Below are 19,849 nucleotides of genomic sequence, written 5' to 3'. Positions count from 1 at the left end.
AGTGATGCCACTAGCATCCTGAAGGGCATCGCGATTTAAAGTGTTTGGGGCAGAGAAGAGGTAACTTATTGAGAAGCGACTCGGTTCTTCAAGAACTGCAAACCCTCAGTGGGGGCGATTTCATGGAGGAGAGGAGGAAAGTAGAGGTGCTGTGGCATTTTCTCTGGCTCCTGTAATTTGTTTCTTGGTAAAATTGCGACTTTTATTTTTATTTTTTTCCAAATTAAAAGTGTCACGATGGGTCGTTCCTGAAGAACTAATTGCTGCTGTGGACACTGGGCAATTTCCTGTCTCAGCCCTTTACGTTGCCTCTAAGTCACAATTCAGTGAGATTTCGCTGTGCCCCTACATGGCCAGGCTTCAAGTTTAGAGGTTTTGTTTTTTGTTTGTTTGTTTGTTTTTCGGGGTTTACATCTGTAAAAACAAATTAGGCTTGCGTTTAAGTAATGTTAGGATTATAATATAGAGAAAGGACAAGATGAGGAAAGATTTTTAAGCCTCTTGCTTTACAATTTTATTTACATGTGCACTTGATATCAGATACTAGGAAGAGTGAGCCTGTAGGAAAGAAATGGTTGCCGGTATTCCTTCCATGAGGGCAAGAGAACAGTGGGTCCAGTGCTGGAGTTCAGGCAGGCATCAGAAGGCCAGGCTGGAACCTGATCATGTAGGGCCTTAAAAGTTGGTAAGTGTTTGTTGTTAATACTGAGGACTGCGGGGGAGGGGGGGGGGGACGACCCGCCCATAAACAAGCCAGGGAGGAACCTTATAAGGGATGCACGTGTTAGAAAGCTCACTCCATTGCCACCAGGAGACTATGCAGGGCCAGCCAGTAGGCAGGGCATCAGGAAAGAAGCTGCTGTAATACAGAGCCTGGCTGAGTTAAGGCAATGGGTATAGGTGGGTTAGAATGGAGCTAGAACGTACAGAGACAGATTGAAATCGGAGGCAGAGGTTTCTGATTTGGGTAGATGAACATTCAATCTGAGTCAGGAAGGAAGCTAAATTCTACTTAGGCTAATGGGCTTTGAGATGCCGGTGGAATATGCAGACGGAGATAACCAAAGACAGTTCTAATGTGTCTTGGAAATGCAGTACAGATTTTAGATTTGGAAGCCAAGAGCATATAGACGGTCACTCACTGGGATTGGGGGTTGGTGGGTGGATAAGTCTTGCCTCTCCCTCCCCTGCCCCCCTCATCTCCCCAGGGGATATTTGCCAAGGAGCTCTCCTGCCCTGAGTTTCCAAAGTGCCATGATTGAGGAAACCCTGAGAGGAGTGCAGGGTAGAGAGTAAGATGAGGGCTCAGGTCAAAATCCTGGAGAGCACCAGGCATTTAGGAGGGAGATAAGTCAGCATGGAGGGCCCAAAAGGGAGCCACCGCAGAGAAGCACTCAGCTAGGACAACATGGAGGGACCCAAGGGAGCAACCCCCAGAGAAGCACTCAGCTAGGACAACGGCTTTAGCACTAAAGGCAGAGTCACAGGCTTTTTGGATAGCAAGAAGAGGAAGAATTATATGAAGTGTCCCGTGAGTCCTCAGATGGGTTATAAACAACATGGAAGACAGCTTCCTGTGGCTGGGGGTGAATTTGGGGTGAGCTCATGGTCAGTGACCTCTAACCCTCTGTCTCAAATACCTATGCTAACATTTTCCTTCATTTAGTTCTTGTTTTCTTTCCGTATTGGGATGAACTTAGAACCTCATTTGTGCTAGGTAAGTGCTCTACCTCTGAACCAGGCTCTTAGCCCTCCCTTTATTAAAGAACAGTGGATCAGAGAGCATTAGGGAAGCCGAGGAAACTCTGAACTGTGGTGGTGAGGGGCCTGCATAGTTAAAGTTAAATATGCAATAAATGCAAATTGGCTGCCTAAGACTGAGCCTCTCCAAGTATGTTATGTCTTCCCCTGAAAAAGGAAAGTGGTGGGAAATTGTTGAGTCCCCTCCCTCTCTCTTCCTCTCTCCTGGCCCCTGTCCCTCCCCCCATCTCATCAGAAAGTTAATCTGAAGATCTTTTTTTGCTCAGTGCAGGGGGGGCAGGGGGAGGTGGTTAGACTTGGTATTTCACCTCTGGAAAAGACTTAAGATGTCTTTGTGGCCATCCTCTCTGCTTTATATTTTACTATCGTGGTTTAGCATCTTTGGGACTTAAGACTTACTCTGTTGGAAACCAGAATACATTTCTATTGGCCTGAGTGTCCTAGGTACTCTGGCCAGCTTCCAAATAGTATCAGAACTCTTCAGAGCATTAACGCCTTGAAAGTGCTCAGCTCTACGTCTTCCACAATACCAGAGACAAAGGCAATTGCATTTACTTTTGTTTTGTTCTATTTTGCCCAGCTGTTTTAATCCTCAGTCAGCTTTCCACCTAAGCTAACTTGTGGGCCTCAGCTTTGAAGCGATAAAATAACTTCCATAAAGCCAGATTTCAAGTTCTACCACAGCTGTAACATTCACGGAAGTAGTTTTCTTATTGTTAATTGGGAGAGCAAATTTACATCAGGAGTCTTGTGGTCTGACTGCCAGACTTTTGATTTTAACTGACAACAATCACACCTCTTTTCTGTGAAAAGTGAGACCAGCTTTGATTTTGCTGCCTCTTTCTAATGCAGAGAAGAGGAAAATAAACAAGCACTCTTGCTTCCCAAAGCTAATGGATTCTTAAGTAGAGTAGCCTGCGGTTTATAAAAAATCAGGCCGTTGGATTGGAGAAATCTTTCAGAATGCGCCCCCCTCACGTTGTCTTTGTTTTCTATTGGTTTCCACTTGTGCTGGGCTCAGGAGTTAGTGTTTAGAGAAAGGAAACAAGTAGAGAAATTTCTCCAAAACAAAGATGCTCTCGCACCCCTGGGCAGTTCCAAGTTCCTGGAGCAGACACAAACCAAATGCCTGGTAAAACTTGAGCCAGAACTAAGTCCACTGGCCACAAAACAACATCAGTAGCAACAACAACAACAATAAAGCCCACACAATGGGGGGGGGGAGGGCTGGGGGAGGCTTATATAAACTGTCAGCGCTGGTTCCCACACCTAGTGAGCTCAGCTTTCCCCACTCCACGTGGCCCTCACTACTCAGGCGCCTCTCTCGCCCCCTAAAGGAAGGAGGTAAGAAAAACTCACAAATGTTTCACAATTAAGGAGCAACAACTGGGTCACGTTGCCCCAACTCTATACTTTCAGGAAACTTTAAGACCTACTTAGCAAAGAGTGTTTTTCTCTCTTCAAAGCTTCCTCTGCACCTGCTTGTATCGAAAGTCCGACATGACTGAATGCAGGATGCTCCTTTTCTTAATCTGAAGAAAAAGGACTAGCCAGCCTAAAAAGGAGGGAATTAGTTGGGGGCGGAGGCAGGACTGTAGCCTTTGGTTGCAGAGTGGCAGGGATGATGTCACCAACTTCGGCACAAGAGGCTGGGGGTGGAGCAGCGGAGCGGGAGCCGGCGCTGCGCTCGCAGCTGCCAAGGCTGCTGAGCCCACGTCAGGGGACGCTTCTGGATAAATAGGGTCCCACAATGGCCGTGACCCGCTGCGCTCGGAGCTGCGGGGTCCAAGACTGGAGCTTCCTGCCCGGGTCGGTGTCCTGGAGGCTGAGTGCTGGCACTGCTGATGCTCCCTGCGCCCAGGGGCGATCAGCGGCCAGACTCCAGAACTCCTCATCAGTGCAGACCCGAGCTCCAGCAGGAAAGCTTACTGCACTGCTCCTAGGTAAAGAGATAAGGAGAGCAGCTGGGCTGGAAAAGAAGGGTCCTTCCTGCCGACGGCAGCTCAGGAGGACAGTGCCATGCTTCTGTCCATCCTGGTGGCCTTGTGCCTGTGGCTGCGCCTGGCGCTGGGCGTGCGCGGTGCGCCCTGTGAAGCCGTGCGCATCCCCATGTGCAGGCACATGCCCTGGAACATCACCAGGATGCCCAATCACCTGCACCACAGCACTCAGGAGAACGCCATCCTGGCCATAGAGCAATATGAGGAGCTGGTGGACGTGAACTGCAGCTCCGTGCTGCGCTTCTTCCTCTGCGCTATGTACGCACCCATCTGTACCCTGGAGTTCCTGCACGATCCCATCAAGCCCTGCAAGTCTGTGTGCCAGCGCGCACGCGACGACTGCGAGCCCCTCATGAAGATGTACAACCACAGCTGGCCAGAGAGCCTGGCCTGCGATGAGCTGCCCGTGTATGACCGTGGAGTGTGCATCTCTCCCGAGGCCATCGTCACTGATCTTCCGGAAGGTAAGGCAAGAGGAGGTATTGGGGAGACCAAGAGATTCCAGAGACAGACACAATCACGTGAGAAACAGGTGGCTTCACATAGAGCTGACCAACTCCTGTCCCATTGTAGCTCACTGAGCCTTGGAGGAGGTTAAGGGCAGGGAAAATTACCTCCCAGAGAATTCTCAAGACAGGGAAACATGCAGAGCTCCCTGAAGGAGAATAAGGTTGCTTGAGGAAAAAACAAAACTAAACTAAACTAAACAACTAAACTAAAAACATTTAAGTGTTTTTATTTAAGATAAATAGCAGAAACACTGCCAAGGCAAGCAAATATTCCTGTGGATGTGGGTCGGTGTTAACGGCACCTCCTTCAACTTATCCCACACTTGAATCAGTCCCACTACGTGGTGGCTAATGCGCTCTTATTTAGTACTGACTGGGCATTCTTTCTCAAACAGCAATAGTAATTCCTACTCCCCATCAGGAGAAAAGTTGGTAAACGCAGTCGCTCTAGATAAAAGCCACTCCGTGTCCATGGTGTGCTAACCGAGGCACTGGGTCACATCTTGCCATTCTCTCTCCAGCTGGTTTTCTGGTTTTGCTGGAAGGAGCACTCTGTATTCATTTCTTGAAAGGAAACCTGAGACCATCATTGCATTATTTTATTGTGGCTTCTCCTAAGTCCGACCATCCTTTATTTAAAGAGACAGGGTCTAGGATGGGACTCAAAGGGGGTGGTATGATTTATGAATCTTGTTTTAAATGCTTCTCTTACTTGGAATACTAGGAAAAAGTTTACCTTAGAAAAAAATGCTTAAATTTCATAACTGCCTGGAAGTTTTGCTTAGTAATTTTGGTAACTCATCTGTGGACTGTTTCCGCACTGCAGTGTGAGGCAGCCGTGTGGAAACAATCTGGTCGTTCTGATTGGAGACCTGTTAACTTGTTGACTTGGAATATCTGTATCAGGGTGGCTTAGGGAGGGAGGGAGGGAGGATGAGATGGATCCAGGTTGCTGTCATGGATGTTCAGTCACATCAAGTTCAAGCGAATTCTTGACTCACATTTGTCTTTCTTAGGCCTGAGATTCTATGAGAAAAGCAGGTAACAATCACATGTTATTTTTAGTGTGGTAATACAGCGTTGGTTGTTTGCATTGGCTTGTAGCCTCCAATGATCCCTCAGTCCATTTGAATGAGGGGACCCAGTTATTGACTGCACCCCCTCGGGCCTGTTTGTGTTTCAGATGTGAAGTGGATAGACATCACACCAGATATGATGATGCAGGAGAGGTCCTTTGATGCTGACTGCAAACGCCTGAGCCCAGGTGAGTTCTGTCCTCAGACTTCCCTTGCTTTTATGCCCCAAGTGATGTCTCTTCCCCACTTCCCACATGCCTTGACTGATGTCTCCTCCTCACTTCCCACATGCCCTGACTGATGTCTCTTCCTCACTTCACACATGCCCTGAGTGATGTCTCTTCCTCACTTCACACATGCCCTGAGTGATGTCTCTTCCTCACTTCCCACATGCCCTGACTGATGTCTCTTCCTCACTTCCCACATGCCGTGACTGATGTCTCCTCCTCACTTCCCACATGCCCTGACTGATGTCTCTTCCTCACTTCCCACATGCCCTGACTGATGTCTCTTCCTCACTTCCCACATGCCGTGACTGATGTCTCCTCCTCACTTCCCACATGCCCTGACTGATGTCTCTTCCTCACTTCCCACATGCCCTGACTGATGTCTCTTCCTCACTTCCCACATGCCCTGACTGATGTCTCCTCCTCACTTCCCACATGCCCTGACTGATGTCTCTTCCCCACTTCCCACATACCCTGACTGATGTCTCCTCCTCACTTCCCACATGCCCTGACTGATGTCTCTTCCCCACTTCCCACATGCCCTGACTGATGTCTCTTCCTCACTTCCCACATGCCCTGACTGATGTCTCCTCCTCACTTCCCACATGCCCTGACTGATGTCTCTTCCTCACTTCCCACATGCCCTGAGTGATGTCTCTTCCCCACTTCCCACATGCCCTGACTGATGTCTCTTCCTCACTTCCCACATGCCCTGACTGATGTCTCCTCCTCACTTCCCACATGCCCTGACTGATGTCTCTTCCTCACTTCCCACATGCCCTGACTGATGTCTCTTCCTCACTTCCCACATGCCCTGAGTGATGTCTCTTCCCCACTTCCCACATGCCCTGACTGATGTCTCTTCCTCACTTCCCACATGCCCTGACTGATGTCTCCTCCCCACTTCCCACATGCCCTGACTGATGTCTCTTCCTCACTTCCCACATGCCCTGACTGATGTCTCCTCCTCACTTCCCACATGCCCTGACTGATGTCTCTTCCTCACTTCCCACATGCCCTGACTGATGTCTCTTCCTCACTTCCCACATGCCCTGACTGATGTCTCCTCCTCACTTCCCACATGCCCTGACTGATGTCTCTTCCTCACTTCCCACATGCCCTGACTGATGTCTCCTCCTCACTTCCCACATGCCCTGACTGATGTCTCTTCCTCACTTCCCACATGCCCTGACTGATGTCTCCTCCCCACTTCCCACATGCCCTGACTGATGTCTCTTCCTCACTTCCCACATGCCCTGACTGATGTCTCCTCCTCACTTCCCACATGCCCTGACTGATGTCTCTTCCCCACTTCCCACATGCCCTGACTGATGTCTCTTCCTCACTTCCCACATGCCCTGACTGATGTCTCCTCCTCACTTCCCACATGCCCTGACTGATGTCTCTTCCTCACTTCCCACATGCCCTGACTGATGTCTCTTCCTCACTTCCCACATGCCCTGACTGATGTCTCTTCCTCACTTCCCACATGCCCTGACTGATGTCTCTTCCTCACTTCCCACATGCCCTGACTGATGTCTCCTCCTCACTTCCCACATGCCCTGACTGATGTCTCTTCCTCACTTCCCACATGCCCTGACTGATGTCTCTTCCCCACTTCCCACATGCCCTGACTGATGTCTCTTCCTCACTTCCCACATGCCCTGACTGATGTCTCCTCCTCACTTCCCACATGCCCTGACTGATGTCTCTTCCTCACTTCCCACATGCCCTGAGTGATGTCTCTTCCTCACTTCCCACATGCCCTGACTGATGTCTCCTCCTCACTTCCCACATGCCCTGACTGATGTCTCCTCCTCACTTCCCACATGCCCTGACTGATGTCTCTTCCTCACTTCCCACATGCCCTGACTGATGTCTCTTCCTCACTTCCCACATGCCCTGAGTGATGTCTCTTCCCCACTTCCCACATGCCCTGACTGATGTCTCTTCCTCACTTCCCACATGCCCTGACTGATGTCTCTTCCTCACTTCCCACATGCCCTGAGTGATGTCTCCTCCTCACTTCCCACATGCCCTGACTGATGTCTCTTCCTCACTTCCCACATGCCCTGACTGATGTCTCTTCCTCACTTCCCACATGCCCTGACTGATGTCTCTTCCTCACTTCCCACATGCCCTGAGTGATGTCTCTTCCCCACTTCCCACATGCCCTGACTGATGTCTCTTCCTCACTTCCCACATGCCCTGACTGATGTCTCTTCCTCACTTCCCACATGCCCTGACTGATGTCTCCTCCTCACTTCCCACATGCCCTGAGTGATGTCTCTTCCCCACTTCCCACATGCCCTGACTGATGTCTCTTCCTCACTTCCCACATGCCCTGAGTGATGTCTCTTCCCCACTTCCCACATGCCCTGACTGATGTCTCCTCCTCACTTCCCACATGCCCTGACTGATGTCTCCTCCCCACTTCCCACATGCCCTGACTGATGTCTCTTCCTCACTTCCCACATGCCCTGAGTGATGTCTCTTCCCCACTTCCCACATGCCCTGACTGATGTCTCCTCCTCACTTCCCACATGCCCTGACTGATGTCTCCTCCTCACTTCCCACATGCCCTGACTGATGTCTCCTCCCCACTTCCCACATGCCCTGACTGATGTCTCCTCCTCACTTCCCACATGCCCTGACTGATGTCTCCTCCTCACTTCCCACATGCCCTGACTGATGTCTCTTCCTCACTTCCCACATGCCCTGACTGATGTCTCCTCCTCACTTCCCACATGCCCTGACTGATGTCTCCTCCTCACTTCCCACATGCCCTGACTGATGTCTCCTCCTCACTTCCCACATGCCCTGACTGATGTCTCCTCCTCACTTCCCACATGCCCTGAGTGATGTCTCCTCCTCACTTCCCACATGCCCTGACTGATGTCTCTTCCTCACTTCCCACATGCCCTGACTGATGTCTCCTCCTCACTTCCCACATGCCCTGACTGATGTCTCCTCCTCACTTCCCACATGCCCTGACTGATGTCTCCTCCTCACTTCCCACATGCCCTGACTGATGTCTCCTCCTCACTTCCCACATGCCCTGAGTGATGTCTCCTCCTCACTTCCCACATGCCCTGACTGATGTCTCCTCCTCACTTCCCACATGCCCTGACTGATGTCTCCTCCTCACTTCCCACATGCCCTGACTGATGTCTCTTCCCCACTTCCCACATGCCCTGACTGATGTCTCCTCCTCACTTCCCACATGCCCTGAGTGATGTCTCCTCCTCACTTCCCACATGCCCTGACTGATGTCTCTTCCTCACTTCCCACATGCCCTGAGTGATGTCTCCTCCTCACTTCCCACATGCCCTGAGTGATGTCTCTTCCTCACTTCCCACATGCCCTGAGTGATGTCTCTTCCCCACTTCCCACATGCCCTGACTGATGTCTCCTCCTCACTTCCCACATGCCCTGACTGATGTCTCCTCCTCACTTCCCACATGCCCTGAGTGATGTCTCCTCCTCACTTCCCACATGCCCTGACTGATGTCTCTTCCCCACTTCCCACATGCCCTGAGTGATGTCTCTTCCCCACTTCCCACATGCCCTGACTGATGTCTCTTCCTCACTTCCCACATGCCCTGACTGATGTCTCCTCCTCACTTCCCACATGCCCTGACTGATGTCTCTTCCTCACTTCCCACATGCCCTGACTGATGTCTCCTCCTCACTTCCCACATGCCCTGACTGATGTCTCCTCCTCACTTCCCACATGCCCTGACTGATGTCTCCTCCTCACTTCCCACATGCCCTGACTGATGTCTCCTCCTCACTTCCCACATGCCCTGACTGATGTCTCTTCCCCACTTCCCACATGCCCTGACTGATGTCTCCTCCTCACTTCCCACATGCCCTGACTGATGTCTCCTCCTCACTTCCCACATGCCCTGACTGATGTCTCTTCCTCACTTCCCACATGCCCTGACTGATGTCTCCTCCTCACTTCCCACATGCCCTGACTGATGTCTCTTCCTCACTTCCCACATGCCCTGACTGATGTCTCTTCCCCACTTCCCACATGCCCTGACTGATGTCTCCTCCTCACTTCCCACATGCCCTGACTGATGTCTCTTCCTCACTTCCCACATGCCCTGACTGATGTCTCCTCCTCACTTCCCACATGCCCTGACTGATGTCTCCTCCTCACTTCCCACATGCCCTGACTGATGTCTCTTCCTCACTTCCCACATGCCCTGACTGATGTCTCCTCCTCACTTCCCACATGCCCTGACTGATGTCTCTTCCTCACTTCCCACATGCCCTGACTGATGTCTCCTCCTCACTTCCCACATGCCCTGACTGATGTCTCCTCCTCACTTCCCACATGCCCTGACTGATGTCTCTTCCCCACTTCCCACATGCCCTGACTGATGTCTCTTCCTCACTTCCCACATGCCCTGACTGATGTCTCCTCCTCACTTCCCACATGCCCTGACTGATGTCTCTTCCTCACTTCCCACATGCCCTGACTGATGTCTCTTCCTCACTTCCCACATGCCCTGACTGATGTCTCCTCCTCACTTCCCACATGCCCTGACTGATGTCTCTTCCTCACTTCCCACATGCCCTGACTGATGTCTCCTCCTCACTTCCCACATGCCCTGACTGATGTCTCTTCCTCACTTCCCACATGCCCTGACTGATGTCTCCTCCTCACTTCCCACATGCCCTGACTGATGTCTCTTCCCCACTTCCCACATGCCCTGACTGATGTCTCTTCCTCACTTCCCACATGCCCTGACTGATGTCTCCTCCTCACTTCCCACATGCCCTGACTGATGTCTCCTCCTCACTTCCCACATGCCCTGACTGATGTCTCTTCCTCACTTCCCACATGCCCTGACTGATGTCTCCTCCTCACTTCCCACATGCCCTGACTGATGTCTCTTCCTCACTTCCCACATGCCCTGACTGATGTCTCTTCCTCACTTCCCACATGCCCTGACTGATGTCTCCTCCTCACTTCCCACATGCCCTGAGTGATGTCTCTTCCCCACTTCCCACATGCCCTGACTGATGTCTCTTCCTCACTTCCCACATGCCCTGACTGATGTCTCTTCCTCACTTCCCACATGCCCTGACTGATGTCTCCTCCTCACTTCCCACATGCCCTGACTGATGTCTCTTCCCCACTTCCCACATGCCCTGACTGATGTCTCCTCCTCACTTCCCACATGCCCTGACTGATGTCTCCTCCTCACTTCCCACATGCCCTGACTGATGTCTCTTCCTCACTTCCCACATGCCTTGACTGATGTCTCTTCCCCACTTCCCACATGCCTTGACTGATGTCTCCTCCTCACTTCCCACATGCCCTGACTGATGTCTCTTCCTCACTTCCCACATGCCCTGACTGATGTCTCTTCCCCACTTTCCATGCATTTTGTTTCGCTTTCAGATCGGTGCAAATGCAAAAAGGTGAAACCAACTTTGGCAACGTACCTGAGCAAAAACTACAGCTATGGTAAGTCTTCAGATATCATTTGCTTTGGGAACTTGGCACACCAAGGCAATGACATCATATGAGCTTGGATGTACTAGTCAAGGAGAAGGGGATGACGGGTAGATAACTGCATGCTTTCTGGACCACTCAGCAACCATGAAGCTTCTTGTTTTTCTGGGTAAATCAAGGTAAACACAAAATAAATCACTCACATAAAAATAGTCTCAGTGAATGCTGCTGTGCAGAGAGTGGCAGAGGCCACTGTGCTCTGTCCTGGGTCCCTCTGCCCCTCGATAAGAGAAGGATGAGGGTTTGCACCAGGGCTTGTTTATCTGAAGACCAGAGCTTGAAGATCTGACCGAATCAGCAGCTACAGATGAGCAGCCTCCTCTCTTTTACTTGGCCAAACCATTTAGCACTTCCTCCAAAGGAAAAACAAATCAACTATGTTATTTTAAAAGTTTTGAGAGTTTTTAATTCTACTATCATCACTTGGAATTAAATTTAATTTTGTTCCTTTAAAACATGTACATGAGATCTGAGTACATGCACGCTTGCACTGGTACATACATACATGTCCATACAGGTGACACATGTACACACATATACATTAAAGAAAAGGGAAAAAACAAATCAAATGTCTGCTTAGGCTATTTAATATTTTATTGTATATCTTATTTCCCCAAAATGACAAGGGCAAAAAAGTAACAGAAAAAGTATACTTTCTTTATCAATTTCATTATCATATTTTAGCTGAAATCATGTATCCATAAGAAACTTTAGATTATCTACAAAGTAGGGAGCTATGGAACTCTGGGGAGATGGCCTTTAGTTCAGCTGTCAGATTTGAGAGTCATGACTAACCAATGAGGATAATTCAACAAAAGAAAAACACATTTTCTTTCAAGTACCCTTTTTTTCCCTTGAATCCTGTTCCATGTAGATGTTGTATTAATCAGTTCTGGTTAGTTCTTCGTCTGCCAAGATCTAGCTCCTGGGTGTAACCAGAATTCCTTGCTACCATTACCTCTGGGGTGCCACGCTTTGGAACCACCTCGGTGCTGAATTGTTCTGTTGATGTGCTTTTGGCTCTCCCTCAAGCCAGCTTCCTATGGTGGAATCCAAAACAGACCTGTGCTGGGCTGATCTGCAACTCCACTACAAGTATTAAGTAATAGCGAGGATCCAAAAAACCCTGATCAAAGGTGGAGGCTGAACATCCGTCTGTAACAACAATCTCATCCCTACTCGCCCTGGGCTTTGCGTTGTCAATTTGTGGAATTAATGGACTGAGGGCAGCAGCTTTCACAGAGTCCTTGGAGTAGGAGTATGCCAATGTTAGGTTTCAGGCTGTCCAAATATCCAGAAATGAGCTCAGCCTGGACTCTAGGAGGATCGTTGGTGGTTAGATAAGAGCCAGAATTCTTCAGGGACCTGGCAGTTATGACTAATGAATTCCTTGGTAAAAAGAAATTCAAACATACGAAGGATGACCGAAGGAATACAAGCTTACTGCGACTTCCACATCTGATAATGTACCCATTCTCCAACTCATGGGAGGGAACATAGAAACAGACAAAAATGTTTACATCAGAGTTTAGTTGACCTATAACCCAAATCCCAAGCTAACACCGACCTTCTAATTGCCTTTTCGTTTTGTGGTGTGCTTCATGAATTTTAGGACAATGTTGACAAAATAGGATGCTTTGCATTCAGCAGTGCGGCTTTCTGCCTGCCCTGGGCTGCTTAGACATGACCACAATTACAGGAGTAACACTTTAAAAGAGGCTCTGGACTTGGCCCCAAAACACTGTCTCTAGTTCCTCCCAAAGGCTTCGCTAACAGTACTTACTTGACTTTTAACTTGCAGTTATTCATGCCAAAATAAAAGCCGTCCAGAGGAGTGGCTGCAATGAAGTAACAACAGTGGTGGACGTAAAAGAGATCTTCAAGTCCTCTTCGCCCATTCCCCGAACACAGGTCCCCCTGATCACCAACTCCTCTTGCCAATGCCCACATATCCTGCCCCATCAGGATGTGCTAATCATGTGTTACGAGTGGCGCTCAAGGTACGTTGCATACAGAGCCTGAATCTCACTCACCGGCCACGGTTTGAAAGAACAAAGTAGTGTTAGTTGTCACTTAAAACTGTTTTAGGAGATTTTCCTCCTGGAATGTTACAGTCCCTAAACATCACTTTATTCACAGTCTGAGTAATATAATCCAGTTAATGGGTTGACGGAAATTTAGAAAAATACTTAAATAGAATCCTACTTCAGAATCCACGAGGTGATCTAAAACACAGCGAAAAGTACATTATTCTGGATAAGAGCTGTTATTTTTAAGTCATTGTATCAGTCTCAGCAGGAAAAGGGCTGATTTTTAAAGACTGTTTAGTAGCTTAGGTGTTTGCTAGCAGCTCTCTCAGACGGAAGTTCTACATGTTTTCCTAAGATGTACCTTGAAGTATCTCCTATAGAACATTACACACACACACACACACACACACACACACACACACACGGGAACTTTTTTAAACACATTTTTTATTGAAAAATAAAATAATTCATATTACATCTCATTTGCTATCCCATCCCATGCATCCTCCCATTCCTCCCTCCCTCCTGCTTTCACCCCACTCCCCTTCCCTATGACTGTGACTGAATCTGCTGCAAGGGTATCAAGTCTCTTCTTGGTAGTCTGCTATCCTTCCTCCAGTGCCACTGGACCTCCCTAACAAGGGGACATGGCCAAATACGGGGCACCAGAGATCGTGCACACACCGAAACTTTAAGTTGGCTTCTGGATCTGAGAATCTATAACTATCAGATTAAATCATTGCAAAGCAAAACATAATTAAATAATCACATACAGACCGCTGGCAGGGAGTGTTTGTCGAGCCATGTTTTTCTCTCGCATGCCCTCCCCTCTACCCCCTCATACGTCAGTTTGTTCCTTAGAATGCAGCCTTGAATTTCTCAGCTTACATCCTAGGACAGATCGCAGAACTTGCTGTAGCTTGATCTAGAAAAATCACGCATTAAAAAAGAAATAACCAGCACCCCCTCATTCTCCTGCATTCGTGCTTACGTGTAGCATCGTGAGAAAGCCCAGGACTTTGTCCCTCTAAACAGAAAAGCAAATGCATGTTTTGAAAATATCATTATTTCGGTGCCTGGTTCTGTATTCCAACAGTTGTTGATTCCTTTCCCCAAATGCTGCACATTCCTAGCCCGCATGCCATCCTTCTCCTTGGAACAAGCTCTCTCAAGAAGTGGCCAGTGCTCTGGCCTCATCTCTTGCATTATGTTTCTATGTGCTGTAACAGACCAGGGTTCATTTGGGGACATACTGGGTTATTAAGCATTAATTTTTTTTTCTGGGCAGTTGAGTGGAATACAGACTCATCCAGTGCAAATATTTTTAGATGACTGGGATTTATGTAAAAAAGGTTTGGAAAGTAATGAGATATCTATTTTATGATAGACACAAAACTAGTATAAAGCTACTCTTTTTTTTTTTAACAACCACAGAACTTAAGAATAAGCATGCAGTTAAAACAAAGGAAATGCCTTCCTCCTATTTTCTTTATCCCCAGCACTGAGGAGTGTACCTAGTGCCTTGAGCACTCAGTGAACCAAGCTCTTTGCCACTTAGGCAAGTCTTAGCTCTCAGCTCGTTTTCTCACTGCAGTGTAAAACAAATTTAAGTGGATTAAATTGGTGAATATTATAAAACCACGGTCAAAAAGGACAAAATTAGATGATTGGAAATATGACACCTGAAAGATAAAATGCTCTATAAGCATAAAATAAGAAATTACAAGGGAAACCGTCATTCATTTGACTGGATGATGTTATGTGCACATCAGTCATAAAAGCAAAGAGAATGGGATCTGCCTCTGAAATGGATGTGACAAAAGTGGAGGTATTCTCTAAAATTAGCATTTAAAGTCTCATGAGCACACAATGCATAAATGTCTGAATAAACCTACACAGAAAATTTCCACAAGACATGAGCATTAAAATTTACCTTTGTATTTCCAAAGCTCCGATAAACAGAAGAGTCTACTTTTAATTAAGATTTTAATGTTAGTGAATTAGATGAAAATGAGACTATTTTTAAAATGTTTGGTACTGTGTTGAAATCCATTTAAAAAAAAAGATTGATTTATCTTTATGTTTGTGATTGTTTGCTGTATGTATGTCTGTGCATCATATGATTGCAGTCCCCAAGGAAGCCAGAAGAGGGCATTAGATCCTCTGAAGTTAATCAGCTCTTTGTTGGCGTCTGTGTTGGTGCTGGAAACTCAACTCAGATTCTCTGCCAGAGCAGCCAGTTCTCTCAACCACTGCTCCACCTCTCAAAGCAAAAAGCAAGCAAACAAACAAAGCCCCCTTTCCCCCAGTATTCTACTTTCAAAACCTTTCTAAAGGAAACAATAAGCCAGCACACACTATTCCGTGCAAGGGTATTTAACAGACTAAGAGCAATGTTAGCTAAGCAAATGGTGAGTATAGAACAGCTAAGTGGATATCCAGTTGTACTCTATATTGCTTATATTTTACTTTGGTTTTTCTAATTACTGCAGAATACAAATATAACAATGAAAAGTAATATAAAATATTGTTTACATATACAGTGTGATCAGAAAAAATGTATAGAAACAAGAAAAATCCATAGAGTGTTAATATCGATATACAGGTTATGGGGATAAGAGCTCCTTGAGAACAAATATGATTTTCTGTATTGGTGTTTTACTTTTATTAATCAAGATTTAACTGCCAATAAATTTGCTTTTTTTTTTTTTTTTTTTTTTTTTTACCCAGGATGATGCTTCTTGAAAATTGTTTAGTTGAAAAATGGAGAGATCAGCTTAGTAGGAGGTCCATAGTAAGTATAATTAGCAAAGTGCTGGGGGTGTGCAGAGATGATGGGAAGAGAATTCTGCAGGCCGGGCTTTCCTGCATTGTCTTCTCTCCAGCTCCCAGAAGAGCCAGTAAAGGCAAGAGCGACTGGGAGAGGATGTGCTTAGTCCTGCTGTGACGATGTGCCAAGGCGGGTTGGTACCCATTGGTGGGCGGGGGGCCTCCCCTTCTTTGAGAACAAAGCCAGAGGAAAATGGGGGAGGGGTGTGAGGGTAGAACTGGATGGAAAGGAGGGAGGGGAGCTGCAATTAGGCTGTGATGTAATTAAATTAATTAATTAATGGAAAACAAAAAAAAGCATCGCACCTAATTGGAATTATTATCAGAAACTGTTGTTCAACTTCAGAGTTGACACAGTTGTACTATTATAAGGCGCCAGTTATTTCCAGGTTAAAATAGACCCTGTTGTTTCTTTATTGTATTACAACATAATACAGTGAACAGTATTAAAAAGTCAGTGTTCACTGGGGTTAAAATGGACTTGCGTCTGTAGATATGCTACTCCTAAAACACATACCACAACTACCATAGTGCACTGCATTTAAAACAATGTAAGGCATTTCTCTGTGCAAAAGTAGTTCACTTGTGGTCAAACTCATAACTGTAATGGCACTCTCACTGCCATATTAATAATTAGAGCTCAAATAATTCTCCCTCCTTAGGTGAAAATCATCTGCAATTAAAATGGTAACTGGTTTCAAACTTTTAAAGCCTCTTTGTTCCTCAAAATAAACTTAGACATATTGAAGAGAAATTATATTTTAGTGTCACAAAAGAAATTATTCCTCCTTCAGATTTCAGGAATAAAACTCCTTAGGCAGGGCAAGGGGTTGTACTAAGAAGTAACTTATGGAGAGAACAGCCAACACTGAGCATGCGTACAAATAGAACAAACAGGGCTCTGTGCCGAACACTCCTACCAGAGACGTGGGAGCTGCTCAGCCAGTGTTTTCCCTGTTATGGGATACAGTATTCTAGCAGTGTTCTGCATTTCTGGTGCCCAAGACAAAACTATAATTGAAAAATCAATGGAGAAATAAACTCAAACTCTGATCTCCACACTCCATGTGTGTGTACATACACACTAAATAAAGAAATAAACAAATAAATAAATACCATCACGTTTATTCTCAGAGAAACTTGATTATCTGCAAGATGACTCATTCCCCAGTAGTCTGGGCACTTTAGTGGGTTACAGCAACTTCCCTTTATCTGCCTTGCTGTCTCCTGTTTTGGTGTGTGTGTGTGTGTGTGTGTGTGTGTGTGTGTGTGTGTGTGTGATTTGTTTTTTTCCCTGCTGTCAATTGCAGATCAAAAATATAACACAATATAGTAAGACATTTTGAGAGAAACCAGTTTCATTATAGTGCATGGCTGTAGTAAGTTTATTCCCGATATTATCTTTTCCTGTGCTTAACATATTAGTCAAGCCTTACAGCAGGCACATATATATGTACAACAAAAGGCAGGTCATCAATGGAGTGCAGTTTACGCATGGTCAGCATTATATACATGGATTCTTAGAAAACCCAGAGAAGAACTACTGGATTTTTCTTTACTTTGGATAATAATAATAATAATAATAATAATAATAATAATAATAATAACAACAACAACAACAACAACAACAACAACAACAATAGATAATTACTTCAATGCAGTAAGTCACGGGCTATGCAGGGAGACTACATGGATTGCTGCTGTTAGATTTAACAAGACTATCGTAGAAAGCTTTGTTCCGTAGAGATACTGAGGCTGGCCATCAGAAGCACACAGGGAAGGCCTGAGCTCTAGAAACCGCTGGAGGATGCTGAATTCTGGCAAGAACTTTTAGCAGTCCTGTGGACCTCTGCAAATATCCTCTATATGCTTGTTTATCAGTTTGGGCGACTGTGGCCAGATATACGCCCAGAGCTTCAGTGAGGCTGTGAGTGTTGAGACTTCTTTACGTACGAATCAGGTTCTAATCACTGGGTGCACGGTAAGTGTCCAATGCAGGCCATCTATGCAATTGTCACGATATTGCCCAGGAACTGCAGTGATGTGAAAGCTCACAGGTTGGGGCTGGCATCAGCTGAACAGCATAAAAGAGTGCCCCATATTTGATAGTTATACTTACACATTGCCTCCCAGCAGTGGGAAGAGCGGCTTCGTGACCAGCAGAGGACAGTTCAGGACAAGAAGCGAACAGCGAGCCGCACTAGTCGCAGTAACCCCCCGAAGCCAAAGGGAAGGCCACCTGTTGCCAAAACCGCCACCCCTAAGAAGAATGTCAAAGCCAGAAGTGCCACCAAAACGTCAAGCCTGAAGAAAAGTACTAGCTAATTGCTTTCCAGGATGGAGCCACCCTCACAGATAAGGCAGTACTGCGTTGGGCAGCCTATGGAAGGCCACACACCACTTGCCTTAAGGACCAACTGCGGTTCTCTTTATAGACACATGTTACAGCATTTTTTTTCTTAATGATAGCTTCATTGTTTCTCTTAAAGCCACACAGCCCTGTGGCTGGGCGGTCCTCTGGTATGGAAGGCATAAGAAAGAAAGCTGACGCAAAGGTTTTGCATTCAGAGTGGCCTGTGTGCGTACTCTCTGTGACCGTCATGTGGCAGGAAACGTGCTTCTGTTTTGAGAGTTTGACCTAATACGTACTTTGTAAAGTTTGCATACTATGTCAAACAAACCAGGTGTGTTTTGTTTTTCTTTTTGACAAAAATATCGGTTTCCTTTGACTTCTGTTAGGAAGTTAGTGGTATATTAAATGGGATTAAAAATACGCTTTTTGACAAAGGCAGGAGGAATGATACTTAACAGATCTTCATGAGCTTGTTGTCCGCAGAAAGGTTTTTCTGCTGAATGGGGTTTTGGAAATTTTAGAGAGTTGGGATGTGTGAAATGGTGATGTGTGTTTTTCAGACCTGCAATTCTGTCTTTAGCCAGAAGCTTTGAAAGCTAAGCTAAAAATGACAAATAAAAAGGAGAGGCAGACTGTTGGTGTCTTTGTTGTTATAGTCTAGATTGCTACACGATGCTGAAATGCTCGCATCAGAATGCTCCTCACTGGTGTCCTGTGACCTTCTCTTCCCCTTTATGACTGGGGTACCAAGTAGCAGGTTAATCCTTCAGGAGACTGGGGCACTCATCTCACTCCAAGGCCTCTTGGTGAATCCAGTTACAACCAGGACAGCCTGTTCTCTGTGCACTTTCAGGTACTCGCAGCCTGCTGAAGCTGGTTCCCAGTGTGCTATGCCACAGTCACCACGCTCACTGTTTACTTGGTACAGGGAGCAGAGGCCACCTGATTACCTACTTACTACACAGGGACTTAGCAGAACTACACGTGGAATTAGTGGAACAATATGAATGCTTAAGAGTTAGATTTTTTCCCCATCGTCCCTGATTGTCAGAGTAAAAGGTAATGATAGATCACATTCACTAACTGAGACACAAAGCTGAGGTGGACACAGAAGTGGGCAAGAGGGGAAACAGTTCTATGGGAAGTATCAAGTACACACCAACTGCCTCCTGGAGGCTCTGCTTTGCTTGCAGTGTGATGCCAAGCTGGCAGCTGAAGAAACCCAAGAGCATCAAAAAGTTACAAAGTACAGGAGCCTACTGTACAAAACAGACCCGCTGACTCTTAAGGAAGTCCTGACAGGAATTTCACATAGCATCTAAACTCTAGGGTCTCTGGACAAGTCACTAAGAACTGCTGATAGATAGGCCGTGCAGCCCGTTAGCACAGGAGGACTGACATGAGAAGTAGAACACATCACACTGCGGAAAAGGAGGAAAAAGACTTCAGTAAAAATATTTTAAGTGCAAAACTAAATGCAATAAAAGTTGGGGAGGGACTGGAGAGACGGCTCAATGGTTAAGAGGACCGA

At 46.7% G+C, this 19,849-nt stretch overlaps 2 protein-coding genes across 2 annotated transcripts in view; one reads left to right on the top strand and one right to left on the bottom strand.

Moving 5' to 3' along the window:
- Positions 1–3,435: 3,435 nt before the first annotated feature.
- SFRP4 (secreted frizzled related protein 4) lies at positions 3,436–18,950 on the top strand. Its single transcript, XM_084796450.1, has 6 exons — positions 3,436–4,225; positions 5,454–5,534; positions 10,993–11,058; positions 12,908–13,106; positions 15,867–15,930; positions 18,099–18,950. The coding sequence occupies exons 1-6, from the start codon at positions 3,781–3,783 to the stop codon at positions 18,288–18,290; spliced, it is 1,047 nt and encodes a 348-aa protein (XP_084652576.1). The 5' UTR covers positions 3,436–3,780; the 3' UTR covers positions 18,291–18,950.
- The window catches only part of NME8 (NME/NM23 family member 8), a 69,593-nt gene continuing 60,835 nt past the window's right edge, over positions 11,092–19,849 (bottom strand). Inside the window, exon 18 of the mRNA XM_084796449.1 lies at positions 11,092–11,211. The gene's annotated coding sequence lies outside the window, so the exon portion shown is untranslated. The remainder of the gene's footprint in view (positions 11,212–19,849) is intronic.

Source organism: Acomys minous (assembly GCF_964271855.1).
Source record: "Acomys minous genome assembly, chromosome: 9".
Classification (NCBI taxonomy): domain Eukaryota; kingdom Metazoa; phylum Chordata; class Mammalia; order Rodentia; family Muridae; genus Acomys; species Acomys minous.
The sequence above is the reverse complement of the archived record's forward strand: the minus strand, read 5'-3'. Positions and strand labels throughout refer to the sequence as shown.